The sequence below is a fragment of the Oculina patagonica genome, chromosome 13, assembly GCF_052425735.1.
Source record: "Oculina patagonica isolate OP01 chromosome 13, crgOcupat, whole genome shotgun sequence".
NCBI classification, from domain to species: domain Eukaryota; kingdom Metazoa; phylum Cnidaria; class Anthozoa; order Scleractinia; family Oculinidae; genus Oculina; species Oculina patagonica.
Window position 1 is genome coordinate 37,486,654 of NC_135770.1, and position 25,320 is coordinate 37,511,973.

The 25,320-nt window shown below is 41.5% G+C and overlaps 1 protein-coding gene across 1 annotated transcript; it reads left to right on the top strand.

Moving 5' to 3' along the window:
- The first annotated feature begins 20,485 nt into the window (after positions 1-20,485).
- Positions 20,486-24,524, top strand: LOC144634772 (uncharacterized). The gene is made up of 2 exons (XM_078493793.1): positions 20,486-20,795; positions 22,202-24,524. The coding sequence occupies exons 1-2, from the start codon at positions 20,540-20,542 to the stop codon at positions 24,403-24,405; spliced, it is 2,460 nt and encodes an 819-aa protein (XP_078349919.1). The 5' UTR covers positions 20,486-20,539; the 3' UTR covers positions 24,406-24,524.
- Positions 24,525-25,320: the final 796 nt, after the last annotated feature.

Here is a 25,320-nt window from a genome sequence, read left to right on the forward strand (position 1 = left end):
TCGGCTAAATAAAGAAAAAAATAGCTTCATTTACTAATGTTTCCCTTTTATCCAGGTTGAAAACAAGTGTGCCATTTTGGATTGGTTTCAGGTAAGTCCATAAAAGCTTTGTTTTCTTTATTGTGTTAAGTCCAGGAGTAACTAAAATGTCTCCGTTACTTACAATACTGATACATTGCCAACTATGTCATGATGAAATCAGTGACAAAGGGATATTGCCTCGATGCAGGACCAGTTTCTCCCAACTTACATTTTAGAAAAGCTAAAGCAATCAGTTAGGAGAATTTATATTTAGAGACTGGGACTGAAGGGGTAAACATCCATTTTCTGTGATAAACGTATCACTCTCAAATATTGTGTTGTTTTTGTTTAAATTATTGTTTAGTACACCAGAACCAATTGAAACTTATTCGTAGGTAGTTTGACTAACAATTAAAGGAAAATGGCTTCATTTAAAGATGTCCCCTCTCTTTTTCTCGAGATTGACCACAGACCGACGTTGAAAGAAATTGCAGACATTTTGGATCGCAGTGTGTAGCTCTTGGACTCTGGTGCAAGTTGACTATTGGAAGCATCTTATTTAAGATACGTTTATTATCTATCTGCAGTTTTCCGCGATTAACCAGTTTCAAACCAAGAGTGATCAAAATTTCGTGTCTCCTTACCATATTGACAAATTGTCAAGTATCTCATAATGAAAATCTTTAACAAGAGTGCATTTTCTTCATGCATCGACAAATTCTCATAACTTGCATAGAAAAAAATGTAAAATGATCAGTAAGGAGAATTTTGAATTCGATTCTGGAACTAAAAAGATTAAGGTTGCTCCATACCTTTGCAAGGTTACATCTGCGAAAAAATATTATTAATATAATTCAAAACTGAATAAACTTAAATATCTTATAACACATGCAAGCTATCAAAAACAATATATTTTGATAAAAGTTAATAACGCAAAACAACGTGCATGCCCTATAGTAGACTGACATAATAACAAATCTAAGAGATGTCATTTCGGGAAGCAAGGAGGGTAATCCAGGAGCTCGACTAGCCCGTACCCAGTTTTCCGCCGTTTCAGAACACACCCACGCGACCGGCCCCTGCCCGCTTTGGAATGATGTAAAGTTTATTGATCTGAGACTCGCAATGGTACACGCGCAGGGAAAAAGAAGTTACCTAACAACATCAACAGGGAACCTAACTGACATTGCAGAAGCAAGGTGCCCAGAAGCAAGAAACCCTCGCCGGAACAGTGAGGATCGTAATCCACCAATCACAGCCGACCATTATTCTACATATGATGGCGCATAATCAATCTACCTCATCGCCTGATGAAGACATCAGGGAAAATAAGAAACGTCGCGATCAACATCCCTTAATATTGTACCTTATTGTTATTGTACCTTACAACCATGAACAACAATAAACTTTGTCACGAAACTCCGAGTTGTTTCTCGAGGCCTACTTTAGACCATCCCGTCTTCGGTATTCTATGGCTAGCCTGATGATGCGGCTGAAAATCGTTTACTGTAAACCAGTAAACCATTTATCAGTAAACGCAGTCAAGTCAAAATGACGTCAAAAACTGTCGCCATGGCAACGTCAAAAAGGGCAAAGTTACTCTCTTTTGGCCTTTTGACGTTAATAACCGGGATCCATAATCATTATAGCTCTTCTTATAACTTTAAAACTACTCTCAAAGGTTTTGTTTTTCACACCTTCCTTTACAATCGACAAAACAAACATTTCTAGAAACTTTAAAAAATATAGCCCAAAATTCAAACATGGAACCGACGCTTTCTGGTCCAACTTTATATTTGGTTTTGTTTTCTTTGCATCAAGGCTCTTGACAGACACGGGAATTCCAAAATTTGCATTTTTTAAAATAAATGCTTAAAAGTTGGAAAGCCTCGGAGTCATGTTAGAATTTTGATATATCGAACGTGGTCTATTCTGTACGTGAAAACATTTAGTTTCTTTTATCGAGTACCTAAACTCCTGGTTATAAAGCCTGGGATTTACAATTAACTTCGAAAGAGATAATCAAGAAGGCTATAAAAGTTTTCTGAAATTTAGCCAAAACAATCACTTGGCAATGAGGAAACAATTTTTTTTCAGTGATTTGTTTTAATTAAAATATTTCCTTCATTAATCATATTTTGAAAATTATTTGAGACCAGAACTTTAGGAAGTTAATAAAATCAGAACGAGAGTAAAGGAAAATTATACTATCCTGGCACAATTTGAGATTTGGAGGCTTTGTACGTGATTTAATAACGGCTGTCCCAAAGATGCTCAAACATTTTCCAAAAAGTTGCTCAAAGGTTCCTCCAAAAAATCCAAAACGTTGCTTTTAAATAAGAATAACTGTGGCTATAAGCCACAAAACTCGGAAAATGTATTTGGAAACAAGAATCGACCAACAAACTGGCAAATAAAGATTTGCCAAAACGAATTATGCTAAACATTCTACACTTCAGTTCACTTCACTTAGCTTGATTTTCATCTAGCTGCTCATCAAGAGCAGGCCGAAAGGACAAGAGATAGAGTTCCCATCCGTTGCAAATTGTTTTCTTTCTCTTTATTTTTCCTTTTTGATTTTTGAAGGTTAGGCCAAATATTGGAAAAATTAAGCTTTGGTCTATTTCAAGAAAACTGACATTAAAACAATGCTTCGGCTGGCAATTAAGCATGTCAATATTATGTAATTTAACTAGAAAAGTAAGTAATCAGAGAACAGGTCTGATTCTCTAGAGGCCTTAATGCTAACTACAACAGAAATAACTAAATAACATTTTAAGGCTATTCATCGGAATGACACCCGGTCATTTTATAGCGTTTACCCGCTCCTGGCAACTCAGAAAAGCAAACAACTTCTCTCATATTTTTTCTCAAATTCTTCGCGCAATAAACTTGCTATTGATAGTCAGTTTGTGTTTTCCCTGTGTGCGTACGATTCTTTTTTTTTTCTGAAACGCGATGGTATGGAGTAACCTTTACATAGAGCTCGTTGTTTTTTTGCAAAACTGAAATATTGTTCGCATGATCAGTAAAATCTTAGAATGCTATCTGTTTGACGTATTGATCAGTAAACGAGAACTTAAATTGTCCCTAAACAATATACTAAACAGGGAAAAATAGCTTTAGTTAATGATATTTTCTTTTTTCTCCAGGTTGAACACAGTCTATAAGTACAGCCCCTTTGGAATGCAGTGATTGTCTCTTGGACTCTAACTCAAGTCGACATTGGAGACATCTTATTCAATGTAAGTTGATCATAGGGTTTTCTCTAAAAGTTTCAGTCAAAGTGTAATCAAAATATTATTATATTTCCTTACCGTATACAATGTCAGTTATCTTTATAGAAAATCGTTAATTATGAAATATCGTCTTGATATACTAGCAACAAAAGGGCTATAAAGTAATCAGTGAAGACCGTGATATGAAGGAAATGATCCTCCCAGGGTACAAGCAATTTAATAATTGCTTTAGCCTGAAAAGATCATGCATGGCTACAACGGGACTCGAACCCACCAACGGAGTGACAAATATTGTTCGCATGATCGGTATAAAAATGTTTGAGTGGTATTCTTTTGTCTTAATGATCAGTGGACGAGAACTGAAACAAAAACGTTCGCCCTAGTCAAGAGAAATAGCCCAAGTTAATAATGTTTCCTTTTTTCTGCAGGTTGAAAGAAAGAAAGAAAGAAAGAAAGAAAGTACAGCCGTTTTGGATTGGGTACCAGGTGAGCTATAAAGCCTTGATATACGGTTAGCTAGGAGCAGGTTAAGTGCAGGTTTTGATATTTCAAGTTTTAATTTGAAACTGACAAGTATTGTTTGCATGGTACGGTCATTAAAATCAAGAGAACATGAAGTAACATATAAGAGTGTTATTCAGTGAACGAGAACTTCCTTTTTTAACCAGGTTTAACGCAGATATTTGAAGGAAAGTGCAGCCATTCTGGATTAAAGTGCTTAGCTCGTGGACTCTGGCGCAAGTTGAGATTGGAAACATTTTATTTAAGATAAGTTCATGATTATATTATGTTGTTGTCTTCTTGTTCTGTCTTTTACCATAAAACAAATTCAGTCCAGGAGTGATCAAAATCTAATATCACCTTAATTACAATACAAGCGTTAACCAGATATTACTGTCTTGATATACTATCAAAAAAAGAGTTGTAAAGTATTTTGGATCGATTAATAAGAATGGCATTAACCAATCGCGTTAGCTGTAGTCTGTCACGTGACCAGATATAATAACAAGTTATTTGATTGCATGGCACAGAGTTGATAGAACAAAACAGTTTGATTAGACTGAACTGATTTAAAGTATTCTTCGTCGCCTGCAATGCCTTTGAAAACGGAATGGACATTTTAAAAACGTTTCATTTAGTATAACATAGCTGTGATAGGCCTGCAACATGGAGCAAGCAGTTTTCAAGTAAACATCAAGTGAACATTTTTTTATTAAAAGGGATTAGTCCAATCGTGATCAAAATGTAATATCTCCTAAATTACCATATCGATACGTTGTCAAATGATCTTATGAAAAAAATCACAAACTAGAAAATATTGTCTTGATTTGCCAGCAACATTAAAAGAGATAGAGAAATCAGTCAGGATCGAGAATTAGATATTTTTAGCGGTTGACATTTGTTTCTGAGAGATTTTGCTTGTCGAAGCCAAAAAAAGTATTACTAGACATCATCTTAATTTGAAAAAAAAAAAATTACATGTACTTTCGACACACTTATTTACATACGCGATTTATAAAACCGGTTACGTTTCGTCTAAGACCTCGTATGTTGATCGCCATACAATATTGATTAACATTCAGTTCGTTGGTTAATTTTATAATCAATGGAAAACACTTAGCGTATGTAACCTGTCAAATATATTTGTTTCCAACTGTGAAGCAAATTTCAAGTATTTAATCAATAACCGAGAACAAAACTTAGTCTTCAAAATTCGACTTGAGGAAAGGTTCATTTAATATGAAAAGGGGTGGGAGTGTGGGGGGAGGGAGTTCCCAAACAGCACGCACAAACATAATCTCCACAACTAAAACATTACAAAACAGATTATTATTTGCCATCATCACACGACAGCCATTTTAAATCCCAGATTAACAGAAATCATTTTCCCCAGGGTCAACTCACAGCGATGATATCAGTGCAAGATTAATTACTTCAGCTAACAAGGCTGTCAAATGGGATAAACATTTCTTGTATACAGCTCAGGAGGGCTAAAATTCCTTCTATGATTTAACCCATACACCAAAAACTGGGCAAGCAATAATACAATGCTTATAAAACAACATGATCTGATCTGTTGAAATACTGAATAGGCAAATCAGTTATTTACACTGCTGTATAATTTATTCGTATAGTTACTAAGAAGTCGTTTTAGTCTGAGTACAGCTGCTGCTATAGAAAGGAAAAGAGTGAAAAGAAAGAAGGAAGAAAAAGTGAGAGATAAGAAGAAAAACCGTTAAACGACAGAGAGATATGAGAAGAAAGCAAGCATACAAATCATGACAAACCCACGGCGAAGACCTCGCAAATACAGAAAATAGAACGACAACAGCTGGGACATATCAAGCTTCTCCCAAGATTTCATATCAAGGTCCTAGAATATCTCATCCAAGCAAATGTGATGGATGAAGTGAAGCAAGCCACAGTAGACCTAGAGGCAAGGGCAAGGAAACTGGTAAAGAGCAAGAAGATAAATCAGACGGTGTCAGACTCCTGAAAACACTAGGACCTACTAGTCCTACTAGTGGCGATGCCAGTGATGAAAATGACAAAGATGAAGAGGATGTCACTGTAGTATCAGAAATCATTAAATAAAACGTCAAAAAAGCTCAAGTTTAAAATATAGTTTTTGTCTTAAGGTTACGAGCTGAAAATTTGAAAATTATTATTCGTGAAGAAAGCTTTAACACCTAAGTGCTTAAAAATCTGCCCCCTTCCCACCTTGTGATCCCATTTTTCCACACTGAGTCCTCAACACACAACCCGAAAATGTCAGCCCCTTCCCCTGTCGACATCTTGATATCTCCCCACCTAACCTTCCCCTCCACTTTTCACATTAAATGAACTTTTCCTTCAAAAATTTTTCAGAATAGCTATCGTTCAGTTTTGGGATGTATATAAATCGTGGACAACAGAAAACAATTAATTTCTGAAACCAATTGTTTGCATCGAAGAGAAGTCGATATCGACGAAAGATGAATAAAGCCATGCTGTTACAAACGATCTGCACAGTACACTTTATTAATCATACAACAATGCTGAGCAGAGGTGCAAGAAATACAATCTTATAAGAAGCGACCAAAAAGTCTTTCGTCGTGGCTAGATTTTCTGATTATAATGTGCTGGTAACTTACAATTAGTAATTTCAGTCGGTGGTTTGTCAATAATTACAGCGCCTGTAACATGTTCGCCTTCCGATTACCTGGAATTAAGATGAGATGAAAAGTCTATTTCTCCTTACAATGTCAATACATAGTATCCAAAACAGGTAATGAGAATGAAGAAACTCATCGACTAGGGAATATTCTCTTGATGTAGAATTAAATTTTGGCATTTATGGCGAATTTAATCAGTAGTATGGAGAATTTATACTGGGAGATTTGTTTGCTTTAATTTACATTGAGTTAGGAGAACAATTCTTTTTGTCCAAATTGAAACTCGATAGTCTTCTTCATCGCTTGCAGTTTATTTGGAAAAGAAAGCACATTTGGAGACTGCATCGATGTGATTTATGATGAAATAGCAGTAAAAAAAGTTTCTCACCCTTTTAACTTATTTTCTAATACAAAGAGACTTGCTATAACAAAATGATCATAATAGCAATCAAAAATGATCGTGCCAATACGCAAGAAACATCAATTTCTGTGTGCATTGCAGTTTTCTTAGGTTTAACAATTTCTATATACTGTGAGTGTCTGTTGTTTATCTTAACTTGCCTCTTAACAAATGTCGTTGTTCGAGGAGAAATATGATTTTGATCACTCTTACTGGATTAAATAGAATTCTTTATTTTCCTTAACAGCAATACAATTATGTACTTGTCAGTACACGAACTTTTTCTTCGTTACGACAAATAGCTAAAGCCAAACATAAACAGAAATAACAAAATGAAAGGAAATTATTAAAAAAAAACAGATGGCCATTCGATTAGTTGGCTACATATAATTTAAGATTAATTCTTATTAATTACATCATAAACGTTTATTCCATGTTTTGTATTCTAATATATTGCCAATGTTTGATCTTCCCAGCAGGTACTCAGAGATTGAACAGTCAAGAAAATGAACAACAACACAGCGCCTGAGTTAATTCAAGACAAGAACAGGAGCATTTGGAAATTGTTTTTTTATCCATGAAGAGACCGCAATAAAATTAGTAATTACAACAATATCATTAATGAAAATAAAGGAACATTACAAATTTTTAAAAAAAATCATGATCAGAGGAAGCAGGGGAATATGCGCAAAGGAAAATGATCCTGTAGAAGCTCGCAAACTACTGTAATTAATACCACATACACAATTTAGCAAAGTTGTTCTTTACAATAGCTATTTCACGTAGATCTTAATATTTCGGCCAAATGTGTTGGAAACTTAAAAACAGAGCTCAATATTGCCAGCGTAGGCAACTGATGTATAAGGCTTAATAAACATGAAGAAGAAAAAGTTTTATTGTACACTGAGTCATTCTTAATCTTCACAGTTAATTATCACTGAGTAATCAAAACACAATAAAAGCGTTAATAACATTTTGGTGACAATTCAATTATGTAAAGAAAATGTCAGGAGCGATTAAAGGCTAGTCCAAAATGCTCTTATAACGCCTTTGTATATAGCATTATCCTGACTGTCTAAAGAGAAAAAACTAAGAAAATAAATATGCCGCACCATTAAAAAAATGAATGCGGTGAAACTTGTGTATTTGTCCTTTACTTTTACATTTAAATTTTGGTTACTCCCTTGAACATTTTGTCCTTACTCAAAGAAGGGATACTGCCAGGGATATCCACGGCCACCATAGGAGAAGTCGTACTCCCATCTAAAATTCTACGTTTTCCTTGGGGAAAATTGTAGAAGGAAATTTGACTCTGGTCCATAATCTTCCAACGTCCTTGAGGAGACGTTTGTGGGTTAAAGTTTAGCTCTTACCTTCAATCCTTAAACCCATCTAGAACTGAGGATAAGAGGAGGAGTTTAACTCCCATCCAAAATCCTCAACGCTCCCAGAGAAGAAGGCTGTGGGAGTTAACTTCGATTAACGATCTCATTAATTTCTCTTAGAGGAGAAGATCAAAGAAAGGTTTCGTTTTACTCCCATTCCCTATCCTTCACTGTCCCAGAAGAAAAAAATGGAGATAGAAGTTTAATTCCAATCCACATTCTCAAGAGGAGTGTACTACTTCACAACATGTTAACCTCTGGGACAGTGGAGGAGCATGGATGGGAATAGAACTCACTTCCTCAATCTTTTCATCTGTGAAAGTAAAGAATTGAGATGGAAAACTTTTAACAGTTTTGAAGATTGTGGATGGGAGTTTAACTATCTCCAATCATTTTCACTTCCGGGAGGTTGGATGATCGTGTTTGAGAGTTAACCTTTCACCTGCAATCGTCTCATCAAGGGGTTGAAGGATGGACGAATACAGTTGGAATCCCACTCGAAACGTACTACCTAAAAAAATAGGTTGAGAATTTCGGAGGGAAAAAAGATTCACCTTCCACAGTGGATGTAAATATCTCTAGCAGATAAACCCTTTTAAGGAGAAAATAATTGGAATATGGGAGTGAACCAAATAATAAATGTAAAAGTACCGTAAGTGATCTAATAAACGCCCGGGGCGTCCATTAAATTTCAGGGGTCCGCCAGGGGGCGTTAAAAAAATATGAGGCGTTCATTAGAGAAAGGAAATTATTTCACATTCAAAAAGGACAAAAATGTTACTGCACACCATCTAAAATACTAATCTTTTTCTGCCGCCTGAATAAATTAACCCCCAGGGAAGGGTGAGTGGGAGTACCTCCCCCTCGCTCTCTCCTTCTCCGAGTGGAGGGGGAGAAGGGTGAGTGGGAGTACCTCCCCCTCGCTCTCTCCTTCTCCGAGTGGAGGGGGAGAAGGGTGAGTGGGAGTACCTCCCCCTCGCTCTCTCCTTCTCCGAGTGGAGGGGGGAGAAGGGTGAGTGGGAGTACCTCCCCCTCGCTCTCTCCTTCTCCGAGTGGAGGGGGAGAAGGGTGAGTGGGAGTACCTCCCCCTCGCTCTCTCCTTCTCCGAGTGGAGGGGGAGAAGGGTGAGTGGGAGTACCTCCCCCTCGCTCTCTCCTTCTCCGAGTGGAGGGGGAGAAGGGTGAGTGGGAGTACCTCCCCCTCGCTCTCTCCTTCTCCGAGTGGAGGGGGAGAAGGGTGAGTGGGAGTACCTCCCCCTCGCTCTCTCCTTCTCCGAGTGGAGGGGGAGAAGGGTGAGTGGGAGTACCTCCCCCTCGCTCTCTCCTTCTCCGAGTGGAGGGGGAGAAGGGTGAGTGGGAGTACCTCCCCCTCGCTCTCTCCTTCTCCGAGTGGAGGGGGAGAAGGGTGAGTGGGAGTACCTCCCCCTCGCTCTCTCCTTCTCCGAGTGGAGGGGGAGAAGGGTGAGTGGGAGTACCTCCCCCTCGCTCTCTCCTTCTCCGAGTGGAGGGGGAGAAGGGTGAGTGGGAGTACCTCCCCCTCGCTCTCTCCTTCTCCGAGTGGAGGGGGAGAAGGGTGAGTGGGAGTACCTCCCCCTCGCTCTCTCCTTCTCCGAGTGGAGGGGGAGAAGGGTGAGTGGGAGTACCTCCCCCTCGCTCTCTCCTTCTCCGAGTGGAGGGGGAGAAGGGTGAGTGGGAGTACCTCCCCCTCGCTCTCTCCTTCTCCGAGTGGAGGGGGAGAAGGGTGAGTGGGAGTACCTCCCCCTCGCTCTCTCCTTCTCCGAGTGGAGGGGGGAGAAGGGTGAGTGGGAGTACCTCCCCCTCGCTCTCTCCTTCTCCGAGTGGAGGGGGAGAAGGGTGAGTGGGAGTACCTCCCCCTCGCTCTCTCCTTCTCCGAGTGGAGGGGGAGAAGGGTGAGTGGGAGTACCTCCCCCTCGCTCTCTCCTTCTCCGAGTGGAGGGGGAGAAGGGTGAGTGGGAGTACCTCCCCCTCGCTCTCTCCTTCTCCGAGTGGAGGGGGAGAAGGGTGAGTGGGAGTACCTCCCCCTCGCTCTCTCCTTCTCCGAGTGGAGGGGGAGAAGGGTGAGTGGGAGTACCTCCCCCTCGCTCTCTCCTTCTCCGAGTGGAGGGGGGAGAAGGGTGAGTGGGAGTACCTCCCCCTCGCTCTCTCCTTCTCCGAGTGGAGGGGGAGAAGGGTGAGTGGGAGTACCTCCCCCTCGCTCTCTCCTTCTCCGAGTGGAGGGGGAGAAGGGTGAGTGGGAGTACCTCCCCCTCGCTCTCTCCTTCTCCGAGTGGAGGGGGAGAAGGGTGAGTGGGAGTACCTCCCCCTCGCTCTCTCCTTCTCCGAGTGGAGGGGGAGAAGGGTGAGTGGGAGTACCTCCCCCTCGCTCTCTCCTTCTCCGAGTGGAGGGGGAGAAGGGTGAGTGGGAGTACCTCCCCCTCGCTCTCTCCTTCTCCGAGTGGAGGGGGAGAAGGGTGAGTGGGAGTACCTCCCCCTCGCTCTCTCCTTCTCCGAGTGGAGGGGGGAGAAGGGTGAGTGGGAGTACCTCCCCCTCGCTCTCTCCTTCTCCGAGTGGAGGGGGAGAAGGGTGAGTGGGAGTACCTCCCCCTCGCTCTCTCCTTCTCCGAGTGGAGGGGGAGAAGGGTGAGTGGGAGTACCTCCCCCTCGCTCTCTCCTTCTCCGAGTGGAGGGGGAGAAGGGTGAGTGGGAGTACCTCCCCCTCGCTCTCTCCTTCTCCGAGTGGAGGGGGAGAAGGGTGAGTGGGAGTACCTCCCCCTCGCTCTCTCCTTCTCCGAGTGGAGGGGGAGAAGGGTGAGTGGGAGTACCTCCCCCTCGCTCTCTCCTTCTCCGAGTGGAGGGGGAGAAGGGTGAGTGGGAGTACCTCCCCCTCGCTCTCTCCTTCTCCGAGTGGAGGGGGAGAAGGGTGAGTGGGAGTACCTCCCCCTCGCTCTCTCCTTCTCCGAGTGGAGGGGGAGAAGGGTGAGTGGGAGTACCTCCCCCTCGCTCTCTCCTTCTCCGAGTGGAGGGGGAGAAGGGTGAGTGGGAGTACCTCCCCCTCGCTCTCTCCTTCTCCGAGTGGAGGGGGAGAAGGGTGAGTGGGAGTACCTCCCCCTCGCTCTCTCCTTCTCCGAGTGGAGGGGGAGAAGGGTGAGTGGGAGTACCTCCCCCTCGCTCTCTCCTTCTCCGAGTGGAGGGGGAGAAGGGTGAGTGGGAGTACCTCCCCCTCGCTCTCTCCTTCTCCGAGTGGAGGGGGAGAAGGGTGAGTGGGAGTACCTCCCCCTCGCTCTCTCCTTCTCCGAGTGGAGGGGGAGAAGGGTGAGTGGGAGTACCTCCCCCTCGCTCTCTCCTTCTCCGAGTGGAGGGGGAGAAGGGTGAGTGGGAGTACCTCCCCCTCGCTCTCTCCTTCTCCGAGTGGAGGGGGAGAAGGGTGAGTGGGAGTACCTCCCCCTCGCTCTCTCCTTCTCCGAGTGGAGGGGGAGAAGGGTGAGTGGGAGTACCTCCCCCTCGCTCTCTCCTTCTCCGAGTGGAGGGGGAGAAGGGTGAGTGGGAGTACCTCCCCCTCGCTCTCTCCTTCTCCGAGTGGAGGGGGAGAAGGGTGAGTGGGAGTACCTCCCCCTCGCTCTCTCCTTCTCCGAGTGGAGGGGGAGAAGGGTGAGTGGGAGTACCTCCCCCTCGCTCTCTCCTTCTCCGAGTGGAGGGGGAGAAGGGTGAGTGGGAGTACCTCCCCCTCGCTCTCTCCTTCTCCGAGTGGAGGGGGAGAAGGGTGAGTGGGAGTACCTCCCCCTCGCTCTCTCCTTCTCCGAGTGGAGGGGGAGAAGGGTGAGTGGGAGTACCTCCCCCTCGCTCTCTCCTTCTCCGAGTGGAGGGGGAGAAGGGTGAGTGGGAGTACCTCCCCCTCGCTCTCTCCTTCTCCGAGTGGAGGGGGAGAAGGGTGAGTGGGAGTACCTCCCCCTCGCTCTCTCCTTCTCCGAGTGGAGGGGGAGAAGGGTGAGTGGGAGTACCTCCCCCTCGCTCTCTCCTTCTCCGAGTGGAGGGGGAGAAGGGTGAGTGGGAGTACCTCCCCCTCGCTCTCTCCTTCTCCGAGTGGAGGGGGAGAAGGGTGAGTGGGAGTACCTCCCCCTCGCTCTCTCCTTCTCCGAGTGGAGGGGGAGAAGGGTGAGTGGGAGTACCTCCCCCTCGCTCTCTCCTTCTCCGAGTGGAGGGGGAGAAGGGTGAGTGGGAGTACCTCCCCCTCGCTCTCTCCTTCTCCGAGTGGAGGGGGAGAAGGGTGAGTGGGAGTACCTCCCCCTCGCTCTCTCCTTCTCCGAGTGGAGGGGGAGAAGGGTGAGTGGGAGTACCTCCCCCTCGCTCTCTCCTTCTCCGAGTGGAGGGGGAGAAGGGTGAGTGGGAGTACCTCCCCCTCGCTCTCTCCTTCTCCGAGTGGAGGGGGAGAAGGGTGAGTGGGAGTACCTCCCCCTCGCTCTCTCCTTCTCCGAGTGGAGGGGGAGAAGGGTGAGTGGGAGTACCTCCCCCTCGCTCTCTCCTTCTCCGAGTGGAGGGGGAGAAGGGTGAGTGGGAGTACCTCCCCCTCGCTCTCTCCTTCTCCGAGTGGAGGGGGAGAAGGGTGAGTGGGAGTACCTCCCCCTCGCTCTCTCCTTCTCCGAGTGGAGGGGGAGAAGGGTGAGTGGGAGTACCTCCCCCTCGCTCTCTCCTTCTCCGAGTGGAGGGGGAGAAGGGTGAGTGGGAGTACCTCCCCCTCGCTCTCTCCTTCTCCGAGTGGAGGGGGAGAAGGGTGAGTGGGAGTACCTCCCCCTCGCTCTCTCCTTCTCCGAGTGGAGGGGGAGAAGGGTGAGTGGGAGTACCTCCCCCTCGCTCTCTCCTTCTCCGAGTGGAGGGGGAGAAGGGTGAGTGGGAGTAATTTACAAGGAATGCGTGGGAGTAATATAATTTACTACGAAACAGATTTTTGCCGAGCGTACCTCTCAGGTTGTGCGGCTAGTTTATTCTTCTTTGTTTATATTTTTTTTTGGTAGAAGGTTTTAAAGAGCCTATTATTTGTGATCTTTATTTTGCTCTTTTTACCTTCTTTACAAGATAACTTAAAGATAGGACACAAAATTATCAAAATTATCAAATTAATAAATGGTGGTCACCCAACTAGTTTAGCTTTTTAGTTATTTTGGGTGACCAGCAACTGTTTGTATTTTTAATTTATTTATTGTTTAAACATTTCTTTGTAATTTTACAGTTCAAATAAACTTTGTTGTTGTTGTTGTTGTTGTTGGATAATCTCAGCACGGCCGGTGCCTATCTTTGATATGGCAGTCAACAGGTCAAGATTTGTCTATACTTTTTAAAATATCGTTAGATATTGAAAGTTAGGTTGTTTAATGTCGAAAACGTGAGAATGTTCGAAAGTTCATGCTAAGGACTGCTTAATTCGTGATGTAATGTTTTTCGGAATTGTTTTTGCAATTTACTGTTGTGACGCCTCACTGTACATTTTCTTGCATATACATGTCCTCTCATCTCGTGCTTTGTTCCTGTTGACAATATTAAACATAAACTATACATTAGAAGTTGTATTCAAGAAGTTGAAGATATACGACTCATTCTGAAAAGTTTCCTTCAATTAATACTCTTCTATATGGTTGATATTTCTTGTCTGAAAAATGTTACGCACTTTTTTTGACAAACAGATCCTTGTGATCAAGACGTGATTTCTGTGCGATTGAAAGTCTACATACAAGTAAATTCTTGAAATGAGCTGATCAATTTCTATTTTTTTTTGAAAAAATAGCAGGCGGACGTGTGCTTCTTTTTTGTTTAGACCTTTTAAAACCGAAGCTGAGCTAGTTTCACTGAGATGGAAAATTTACACAATATAGTCGATGCTGACATTTTGAAATCCCACAAAGCTACAAGCACAGTTTCAGTTTAGTTGGAGACTCCAATCATTCTGTGAATTTATTTATTTATCTATTTATTTATCAATGATTTATTAACACACGGTAAAAATGTGTAAAAAAGAAGTTTTGTGGCGTGCTCGCACTTCAGTAATAGTTAAATAAGTTAAATAATACTCCACCACTTTTGTCAATAGCTTTTCACGGCGATCAATTAAACAAAATATGTCAAGTACTATTTCAAAAACGAGTGCGAGTGTTTCATCACGATTTCCAAACACGAGAAAACAGATGAAAGCACGAGGCCGCTTCGGCCGAGTGCTTTCATCTGTTTTCGAGTGTTTGGAAATCGTGATGAAACACGATGCACGAGTTTTTGAAATGACTTCTCTAAAGAAACAATACAAAATTATGCAGTGTCGTATTTTTTCCCATTTTTCTTTAAAATGCCTTGTATGTGTGATTTGTTGTATTCAGTCGGCATTCATTGTATTTGTGAGCTTTTGTTTTTAATTATCCAATAGTTTCGCGTTGCACCAAATTTGTATTCTAAAAGCGTTGTGAACTTGAAGGGATTTACATATTGTTTTTGCCATGGCCGAAGGAAGGTTTCGCTCCCCGAAAACAATCGAGGAAGAAGAACTTTGCGTAGAGAGAGCAGTACCGAAGTCTACCAGATATAAAAATAAGTGGGCAATAGGGATTTTTGAGGATTGGCAACGAGTGCGAAGTGTCAATGTTCCAATACTCGAGGTTGGTGGAGTTTTTAAAGAGTATGAATTGCACAAAGTTCAGCCGCTTACTCGTAGTGCGACAATTAGTGTCGATTCCAGCAGTGAGTCCGTGTCACGGAAGGTAGAAAAAGTTTCTCAGAATGTGGATATGGATACTATGCCAGTCTGTTTTGGCGACTTTAAGAAATGTACTGTAAACTTTAATTTCAAATGACTTAGGCTTGTCAGTTTGTAATTTGAAATGTTTTTCCTGGTCATTGTTTATTAAAAATTAATGATTCATGTAAAGCTGTGTTTGAGTAATATATGAATATGCAGATTAAGAACAATTTTTTCACTAGTGATGAAAACGTGATGAAACACTAGTGATGAAAACGTGATGAAACACTAGTGATTTTCAACTGGTGTTTCATTGAGTTTCCAACTCATCCACCTGACCCGAATGGGGCGCTCTGGTTGGCTTATAACGTCATGAATTATTAATGAGTTTGAGAAACAATAATCCTGTGCTCATGTATCGTTACGATTTTAGCGTAATAGTATCGATAATAGTATACCTGTATTCCCTGTAACACTACAAAAAATTTGCAATAGTGATTGTACTGTTGAATTTGTATTACGTATATTTTCAAAAATAATACGACTTTTTTAATTTTTACAAACATGTTTCGACGGTACATCCGTCATCGTCAGTGTGACGGTTATGATTTGTAACGGGCACGTTTTAAATCACTGTAAACTTTCATAACCGTCACACTGACGATGACGGATGTACCGTCGAAACATGTTCATAAAAATTAAAAAAGTCGTTTTATTTTTGAAAATTTCTACATTTTTGCTGCTGTCTCGACTATTACGTATATCTGACCTAGTTGTTCCAAACGGGATCAGGCTAATCCAGAATTGGTTAACTTTGTATTCAATATGATCAATAAATTATGGATAATAATTTATCTGAATTCTTTTTTATCAACAGTTTTAACGTTTAGCAGTAAAACTTTTAGCCATACTCCACTGGAATAAATAGAGTAAAAAATCATAAAATTTTCTGGAATGTTTTCACGATGCACCGGGTAAAAACCTTATTAACATAACATTTCTCCTTTTTTCCCAAATCCATTCGTTCACAAGAAAAGAAATCTTATTGCTTGTAAATTAAATGACAAAGAAATCAAAGAAACGAGTTAAAAACTAGCTGAGAAACAACACTATATAACTGTCAAGCAAGCCATCACGTTCAATCCGTTGCATTGATTTTCAACTTTTTACAAACAAAAGCGAATTGGTTTCACATGTACAAATGAAGTGCGCGCATGCCTTTAGGCTATCTGTTGTCCTCTTATTATATTTTCCTTGAAATTGGAAGATTGCAACTTTTTTAAATTCTTGTTTGAGAAACATATTCATTCCGCTGACGAAAAAAGTTTGGTTTTGGTCTTTTTTTTTGGCTCGAATAGAAACGTCTCACGAGTCCACCCCCGTATTGGGGATTTTAAACATAACAAATACAAATATTAAACATGTTAATTGTAATTATCGATTGAAATTTCTTGAAAATATGACTGAGTGAAAATAAACTTTGAAACAATAAACACACTTTTAAGTTAAAGACATGTTTCCGATACTCTGTATCCATCATCAATTTAAAGATGTTAACAATTTTGAAAATATATAAATATACACTAAAAATATAAATATTAACTTTTTTTCTTGTTGTTTTTGTTTTCATTCGGAGAAACTAGCACTTTTTTGCCACTCTGTAAATCCGAATTTATTTAAAGTTTATTGATTGATTGAAACGAAGTGATAGAAAGTTATAACACTTGAATAATGTAGCTGATTACAATCAAAAAAAGTTTCATTGGTAAAGAACAAACACTATATTTTTTGCAATGTTTGTTTTGAGAATTTGGTGTTAAATCAAGACAATATCCACTAGTTGATAATTTATTTACCACTTCACCCGAATACACAGGAACACAGATCCCGTATTTTAATGATTTCGATCTTTCATGCGAAGCTACAGAGATCGCGACGCGGTTTTACATGTGGAGCGTCGACATGTTTTACTTTATCTGTTACCCTTGATTATAAATTCCTTTTTAAACTGAACGAACGCTACTGCTGCTTTCTATAATTCCTTTTTGGTCAAAGATAATATATCTTGAAACTTACTCGACTGAGGTTTCGTTCACAAGTACAAATACGACGTTTGACTAAGGATCTAATTTTGCACTGAAACTTTTATACAACAATATTCTACAGTTTCACTTTGATCCCTCAAAAAATCAAGAATCGCTCAAAAAATCAAGAATTCTTAAAAGCTAGCAAATCAGGTATTTCAGCTTTGTTTGATCTTTATTTTCCTTTTTTTTTTATTTCTCTGCCAACAAGACATTTTCCTGTTTAATTTTAATTTTCTCGATAAGGATGTTAAACTTTTCAGGCCCAGCTCTAACGAATAATTATGATGAGTCATCGTTGATCACTATACATTAATTTCTTTTAATGTTAGTTTTGAGAATTCGGTGGTAATCAAGATAATAATGTTACTGTACTGAAAGACACTTGACAATGTATCGGCATTCAACATTCTCAGCCCAAACTCAAACTATTTAAGCAACAGACAGAAGATGTACTTATCTGAAAGATGCTTCCAATTGTCAACTGGAGCCAGAGGCGAAGAGCTGAGGCCAGACTTCATTTGATCCAAGCAGTAGTTGTACGCAAGGATCCAGCACTTTCTTTAAAACTGACCTCTGTTCACCCTGGAGAAAACAAAGGAAACACCATTTGTTACGAAGTATATTTTTCAGTCGGTCGGCCGAAAAACCAATGGGAAATTTTGTGGTAACTTTTGAAAGCGTTGGCAAAGTAAAATTGCTACTCTATGCATGGCCGTACCTAGGACTTTCTGTCTACGGGGACAAACTCCGTACACTTTAGTTCGTTTTAGTTTTTTAGTTTTCCTGGCGGGCGCAACTTCCCCCCTTCCCCCCCCCCCCCCCCGCTATATACGGCCCTGATCTGTCCCAGTCTGGATCTGAACATTACATTTGAATTTGATGACATACGATGACACGGAGTCAGCGACATGCATGCGAGTCAGATATTTTATCGCAAATTTCTCTTGTTAAAAATTAATTCTAACCTTTTATCTACCCAAACCTCGAAATCTTAAAAACAAACACATCAATACAAAAACGACAAAACAAATCTGGAAAACACTGCAATTGACTTATCTGAAAATGAAGTTGCTTGCAACATCAGGCCGGCCAGAACGAACTTGCTTGACTCCAAAATCTACAAAGGAATGCTTTATCGATCCCAAAGCCATGAACCAGGATAGCTGTACAGAATTTCTTCAGATGATCACAACTCGTACCCTGAGCAAAAACGATCAACAAACTGTTCACCAATGCAACATGAGCTTACAGGAGTTCTCACTCGCGCCTAGCAAGTATCTCTCAGCGTTAGAATATTTTTTGAATGGCTGCTAACAGGTTATGGAAGCAGACCGGAATTTTTGTTAATTCTTTCAGAAACTTTCCTCAGTTTCTAACATGTGTCACGGATTTTAGCCAAATTTGGACATCGGAAATGGCCACCTCAATTCGATGGAATATAAAATTTAACCTGCACTTAAAACGTAAAACAAATACAAAAGAAGGTACGGATGGCCAAAGGTGAAGAAGATTGAAACGGATTGCGATATGGGTTTTTGAAATACTATTAGGCTGAACAGTTTTTAAAAGTTAATCTCGTTTGCTTGTAACTTTAAATTGAACGCCTCGAGAGACTCATTTGGTTGTAATAAAGCTATGGTTTTGTCATTGAAATCCATAGAAGTAATTTCTTTGCAAACATTACGTTTCATAGCGAGTATTTGGCAAAACTTGATAAATAAACCTAACTCAGTCCCTTGAAAAGAAGAGTGAAAATCCATTGTCCACGGCAGCGCTTCAAACGAAGGGAACAGTACAAATATCGATCGTTGCAGATCAAGGCTAGTCCTTAAGAATCATGCTTACCAAATACCTGCGCTTGGCCGAATGAACAGTATCACACAATAATACTATCTCACAGCATTTCATCAACTTAAACTACAACGAATTTTGCAGCGTGGCCGAAGAGTACCTCGAAACTTCATGGAGTGGCTATATTCTGAAAACCGTTTAAAGCCACGATTGGAAGGATAGAGGAACTTCAAAAAATGAAGCTATATAATTAGTAGATAAAGTATAGGAAGAGAGAAAGCATGGACTTATCTGAACGAAGCACATGGCTGAAGATGTCTGCGGTTCGCCTCACAGTACAACAGTGTGACAAACTCAACACCAAAATTATGGGTGTGTCATCTGACACTTCTTTATAAACGGTACGCAATTGAAATTCATCACACGCAGCTTCGTGAAGACGCTTTTCTCAAAAACTGTGCACGCTACATTTTTCGAAATGTTAAACATTTTTGTGCATTGAATCCAGCTTCGACAATATTTGCCGCAAGAAAATTACGCACCAAAAGGATCAACGCGGAATGGTGTATTTATATAACAATTCGTCAACACTTTTGTACGTAAAATAATAGCAGTAAATATGTAGAAATTTAAAAGAAGTTTTGCGAAATGTTCAACATTTTTGTGCACTGAATTCAACTTTGACAATGTCGCAAGAAAAGCACGCACCCCAAGGATTTATGCGAAGCTGTGCTATTTTGTGGAAATAAGTGCGTCACTGAGTTTTAGTCTCCAAGGTGTTGTAATCCCGGGTGTAATGGAATACTAGTTTTTGACTACTTTGAAACCTTCAAGAATAAATGTACGTCAAATTCCGAGCATTTCGGTTTAAGAACAAAAACAAACAGTGTGAATTTTCCAATCGTGGATTACGGGTTTACAAATTAAGGAAACATTTCTTCAGATTTACTGCTACTAATAAGTTGGGAACTGAAAACCTCATCATTTCAGGTCCACTTGTTGCTGTCAGATTTTTTTTTGCTTTCAGGATTTCGTCCCACAGCTGACCGCGTCAGTGCAGAGTAGGATTTTCTCAGGCATTTTAATCGCGCAATTTTTATTTTAGGGTCAATTAATTCTCGACCGATAAAAATTTGTCGACTGAGGAAGGGTTCTCGACCGATTAAAAATTCTCGAATTATGAAAATATCTCGACACGATAAAAACATGTCAAGTGTCAGCTGAAGTTTCTTGAATGTGATCGAATCTTTCGACCAAAAAACAATGCGCCGGGAACTACAGTTGTAGCTGAACAGCTACATCGAGGTTTCTTTTTGCCCCTTGGCAGGCGTAGAATGGGGAGGGGAAGGGAGGGAGAAAACGTGTTCCAAGTCAATCCCCTCTCCCTTTTCTCCTCCCTCCCCGGCCCCTACCAGGCATATCCTGACATTCATCAGTTTTGACTGCGTGACAAGCCAATTTGCATTACACGCAAAACATTGAGAACAAAACTTTCCTGTAAAATACTTTAAACAAGTGGCTCAAAATATAAAGCTACCAATTGATTGTTGGTTTAGGTTTGTTATATAAATCGAAGACGTGAAACAATTCAGGCCGCATTGTTTTCCCGGAAAGACGGGAAAAAATTTGAAGGTTACGTATTGGTCTTTTGATTGTCACGTGTCACGTGGCTGATCCGGAACTATTTCCGCTTTGGAAGCAGACCAAAACGCTGATTCAAGCTAGTCTGTTGTTCGACCGATCGACAATGCTTCGCTCTGCTTTTGCCCAGTTGCTTTGTTTTATGTGGCCTGTATTATCTGCAGGCCTTGTTTATGAATGCAATTTTGATGGTACAAAATTGAAAGAAGGATTAGGGCCAAATTTGTCGTCGTCAATTGCTCCACTGGCGTTTGTCAGGCAACTTCCGCCTTTCAGAACACTTTCTCACTCATGCATCGTAACAACGGATGAAAAGGACAGTTTCTTACATGTCAAAGCCAAGGCCCATGGAGAAACACGCGGTAAGTCGATTTGTATTCCACTTCAAACCGCCTACATGTAAAATACTTGATCTTTGTAGCGATCAAACGGAAATATAAACAAACCGAAAGTAACATTTGCTGTCGGTTATGAGGCTTTTCTTCTTCGTTTTGTGGAGTATAGGAGCGCATATTGCTTATTTGAAATCTACTTGTTGTTTTCCTGGGCAGCTGTATGGTCCATGGTTATTTCGATCACTATAAATAGTCAATTCGATTTCAGTGAGGCACAATCCATAGTCTGTCTCAGCTGTACACGGGTTGACACGGGACTGAAAAAATTAGCAACACAGATATGTGTTGTTTATCACTGAAAGACGTCACAGCGGACAGTGATCACTAATTATATACTTGCAGTGTTTGGTAATGGTACAAAATTTCAACTTTCTTTAATACGCGTTTAATAAGCGAGTGAAATCTAGTCCCGGAAAGCTTTCGCTTTTAGCTGCTTTTAGCAACAATAGGAGTGCGTTGCGTGACAATGTTGTGTTACAAAAATTGAAACTCGGTTGCCTGAAAGTCTGTGCCGAGAATTTACATTCAAGACCATACAAGATACACATGACTGAACTTACTCATACCCACGAAATATGCTTCCTATCTGTTAGCTTCCTGCGTCTATTTCAAGCAAGATACTCCCATGTTTCGAATGTTTATGATCAAACGCGTATGTTTTTAACAAGGCTCAATTAGTTAATTGGGGAGAGGGAGGGAGGGGGGGTCTGAGTATCCCGTATCCCGTTAATTTTTTTGCCTAAATATCCTGTATCCCGTTAATTCCAATGCAGTGTATCCCTATAATTAATTACTGCTGATAACGTCTTTTGTGTAACATATCTGGGTAAGACATTGTGTAACACTCATAAAATCAGGTGTGTTTTGTTCTTTGAAATGGTTATTGCTTGCTTGGCGGAGGCCGAGTTCTAATCTCTCACACTTATTGTCTGGAATGGTCAAAATTTGATAGGAAGACACAAATAACTACACGCATTTGTAAGTCTTTTTCTCGCTTTGTGTCCTTTACATTGATCAGAAAACCAGTTTAATTCTTTCTTCTTTCTGCCCACCAGCGACCCCCCCCCCCCCCCCCCAGTTTATAAGCACCCCAACACCCCTCGCAAAGTTTTATAACAAAAACCGAACTTGTTCTCTTGGCCACCGACGGAGTCAGTGGCGGATCTACGGGAGGGGCCGGGAGCCCCCCCCTTATTTTTAGAGAAAAAAGAACCCGAACGGCCGAGAAAATTTCGAGAGCGGTCCCCGCTTATCAGGGCGGATCACGCCCCCCCCCTCCCCCTCCACCACTTATTTGAAGGTCTGGATCCGCCACTGGGAGTGCAACAGTTTCAGTTTTAGAAACTAATTTCCCGATCCCTTGCATTTGACAGGAGCACTTCACGTGGCAGTGTATGGTGCAGACGAGGCCTCGTTAGGTCATCTTGACATTTCTGATTCTAGCAATTCTTGGAGTACGTTGGTTACATGTCCACAGCAATCCAGTCAGAGATATCTTGTGTTACTGACAGGGACTCCAAACGTTAGTTACGCAGCCGAAATTTCAGATTACGTGCCGACATTGAAATTGGATAAAACAGTGAGTTTCGAGATTACTTCACAGACCCCCTCCATAGTGTTTCAGTTCAAGCCAGTTAAAGGCATCTCTAAGAAACAGCTAGATGTCACCGTGGAATCCAGCTCGAATATTTCAGCTTATTTGAAAGTGTCTCATACTTGTGAAGAGGTGGCAGTAAATGGCATTAAGAATCTAGACTACGCGAGTGAGTCCTTGAGGCTTAGCTTTGCTGAAAAGGGGCGGATTACGCTGTCTAAAGCTTCAGTACCACCTCTGGAAGATTCGGACACCGCCTGGTACATCGGAATAGCACTGAAAGGGAAAACGAATGGAAACATCACAAAGAATGTGACATTAACTCTAACAAGCTCGTTTGATTATGACTACAGTGCACCGTTTTATTTCTTAATCGGTACGTCCTTCTTTGGCGGTATCGTGGTGGCGCTGTGGGCCTTGTTTTGCTTCAGGGAGCCGTACATTATTGTGCATGAGGACAATCACATTGATGACAGCGTGAGTTTCAGTTCTGCGTCTTCCGTTGCTCCAAGTACCGGCATTAAAGACAATCTTAAAAGTCTGTTTTCTTCTTGCTGGGGAAGAAAAGAGGGAGCAGAAGCCGATGAGTTGCGTCCACTGTTACGCGGACCAAGGGACAAGACGCCATTGACTTGGAAGGAAATCTTTCATGCCATGAAAAAAGTCATGTTTAACCACTGGTTCGCCCAAGGACCCAAGACGTTCTCTTACACCACGTGCATAGTTGGTTTGGTTCTCTTGGTTGGTGCCTTCCAGTTTGTCTTCGAAGATTGGCATCTGATGATTAGAGATGGCGACAGGGATAAGTGCTACTACAATGACTTTTGTTATAGAGTAAGCCAGTATGACATTCCGTTCAATCTGATGATTAGTAACTTAGCATACATGATACACGGTTTGATTCTCGGTTGGTCCGTGTGGGTTATGGAAGCGGAGCTGTTCGCGTGGTGTAAACGACTTGCACGCAACAACAGAAGGCAATCTTCCCTCTTGCCTGCCGGCCAAGTTGAGCTGCCAAAACACATGCTAAAATGCCCCAACGTTAATTGCCACATGGCGAAGATGTGTGTACCACATCTACAAACAGACCCAGAGGAGGCAGAATTGTTGCATGCTGAAGCGCATAAAAGGAAGTACACTTTTTCCATTGGGTACGCTTTTGCCTGGGGGTTGATATTTGAGGGCTGCTTTTCCATGTTGTACCATTTTTGCCCTACCAGTCTGACTTTCCAGTTCGACACGGCTTTTATGTTCGTGATCTCAGGCTTGATTGTTCTTTCTTTGTACAATGGTATCAGCTATAAAGAGTGTACGCATGGTAAGAGAATTCAAACGCCAGTTGATTCCAACAATTTCTTCCTATACTTCATCGTCCCACTTTATGTGTTCAATTACTTCGGTTCTTTATACTATTCAAACCCTGAAAGCCTGAGTATAGGAATACAAATTTTCTTTGTACTATGTTTAGTTGTGTATTACATAATCATTTTTTCGTGGGCGGGTATAAAGCTGTTCTACAACATATCACGTTTGAGCGATTTGAAAAAATGCGACTCCTTCACGAAGGCTGTAATCTTCATTTTGATCTTGGCGCTTGCTAGTATTGTTTTCCCCGTGTTGTTTAAAGCAAATTTCCCGAACATGTTTTTGTTCAGTTGTATTCTAACTTGCCTTCTTGCCATTATTGGCAAAGTTGTGATTCAGTTCTGGCGAAGCGAGCGCTCTCATTGGACGATTCAGAAGGTTGCTTTTCGCCTCTTCCAAGCCTCGTATGTTCTGGCCACGCTAGGGGTTATGGGTACAGCAGTCTGGATATTTTCCATCAAAGCAACAACAAATAAGGTAGAGACTCCTGAAAAATCACGTGATTTGAACCAAGACTGCACAGTAGTGGGATTTTTTGACTATCATGACCTATGGCACATTTTGTCTTCCTTTGCGCTTCTAATGGGAGCCTATTTGGTCTTGTATATCAGCGAATGAGGCATTGGGGAGATACTAACCAATCAGAGTTCGAAACAATAACGTGTAACCGGTAGCAAGCGCGGGAAAGGTGGCGCAAACCATTTTGTACCTGATTGGCCAAGAAAACAACTGCTTTCCTCTGATTGGCTAAAGAATGTTGCACGATTATTCAAGATTTAAAAGTGACGTCAGTATAAAACACTGCGCGCAATGTTTTTTTAAATGCTAGCTTATTCTTTAGGACGCTGTTCCTACAAAATTCCCCTGTAAACTTTGTGTGTTGGACAAAGCGTTTTTTTCTCGAAAATGGACCTAGCTTTTTATTAGCCACTGGAAAATAGCTAGGGATCAAGCCATGCTTTTGCTGTTCTAGATTTGTCCCCAAGTAATACGAATTAGACATTGGCATGTAGTGTTAAACATAAATGAGAGGTTTAGTAAGGGTCTCTTAAATAAATTTTATGCATGTACAAAAGAAGTGATTGGATATTTGTAAAAAAAAAACTTATCTTAATCGAACAATAAATAGATTTTTGATTACATGTATACACCTTAAGCAGTGCTAGACACTTGAACAGTGAACTGAGTATATGAATGAGAATAAGCTATTGTAATAAATTAAATGTATATTTTAAAAATAAAATTAACTCTTTGTATGCGGCAAGTGTGTTGTACTTGTTGTTGCTTGTTGCATCGTACAAAATATGTAGCATGCAAGTGTAAGTTTATTTCAGCATGCACGTACACACGTGCCATCAAGTTAACGTTGGTTTGAGTCAAAAATCAACGCGCAAAGCCGCGGTCTTTCTAAGATGTGGAACACTCGAGAGGACTTGTCCCGTTTTTGTCGATGGTCCCTGCTTCCCTCCCCCTCTCCTTCTCCACTCCCCATCCCCAACCGGCTTTACCGTTCTCTGTACCGTTCGCTCTCCG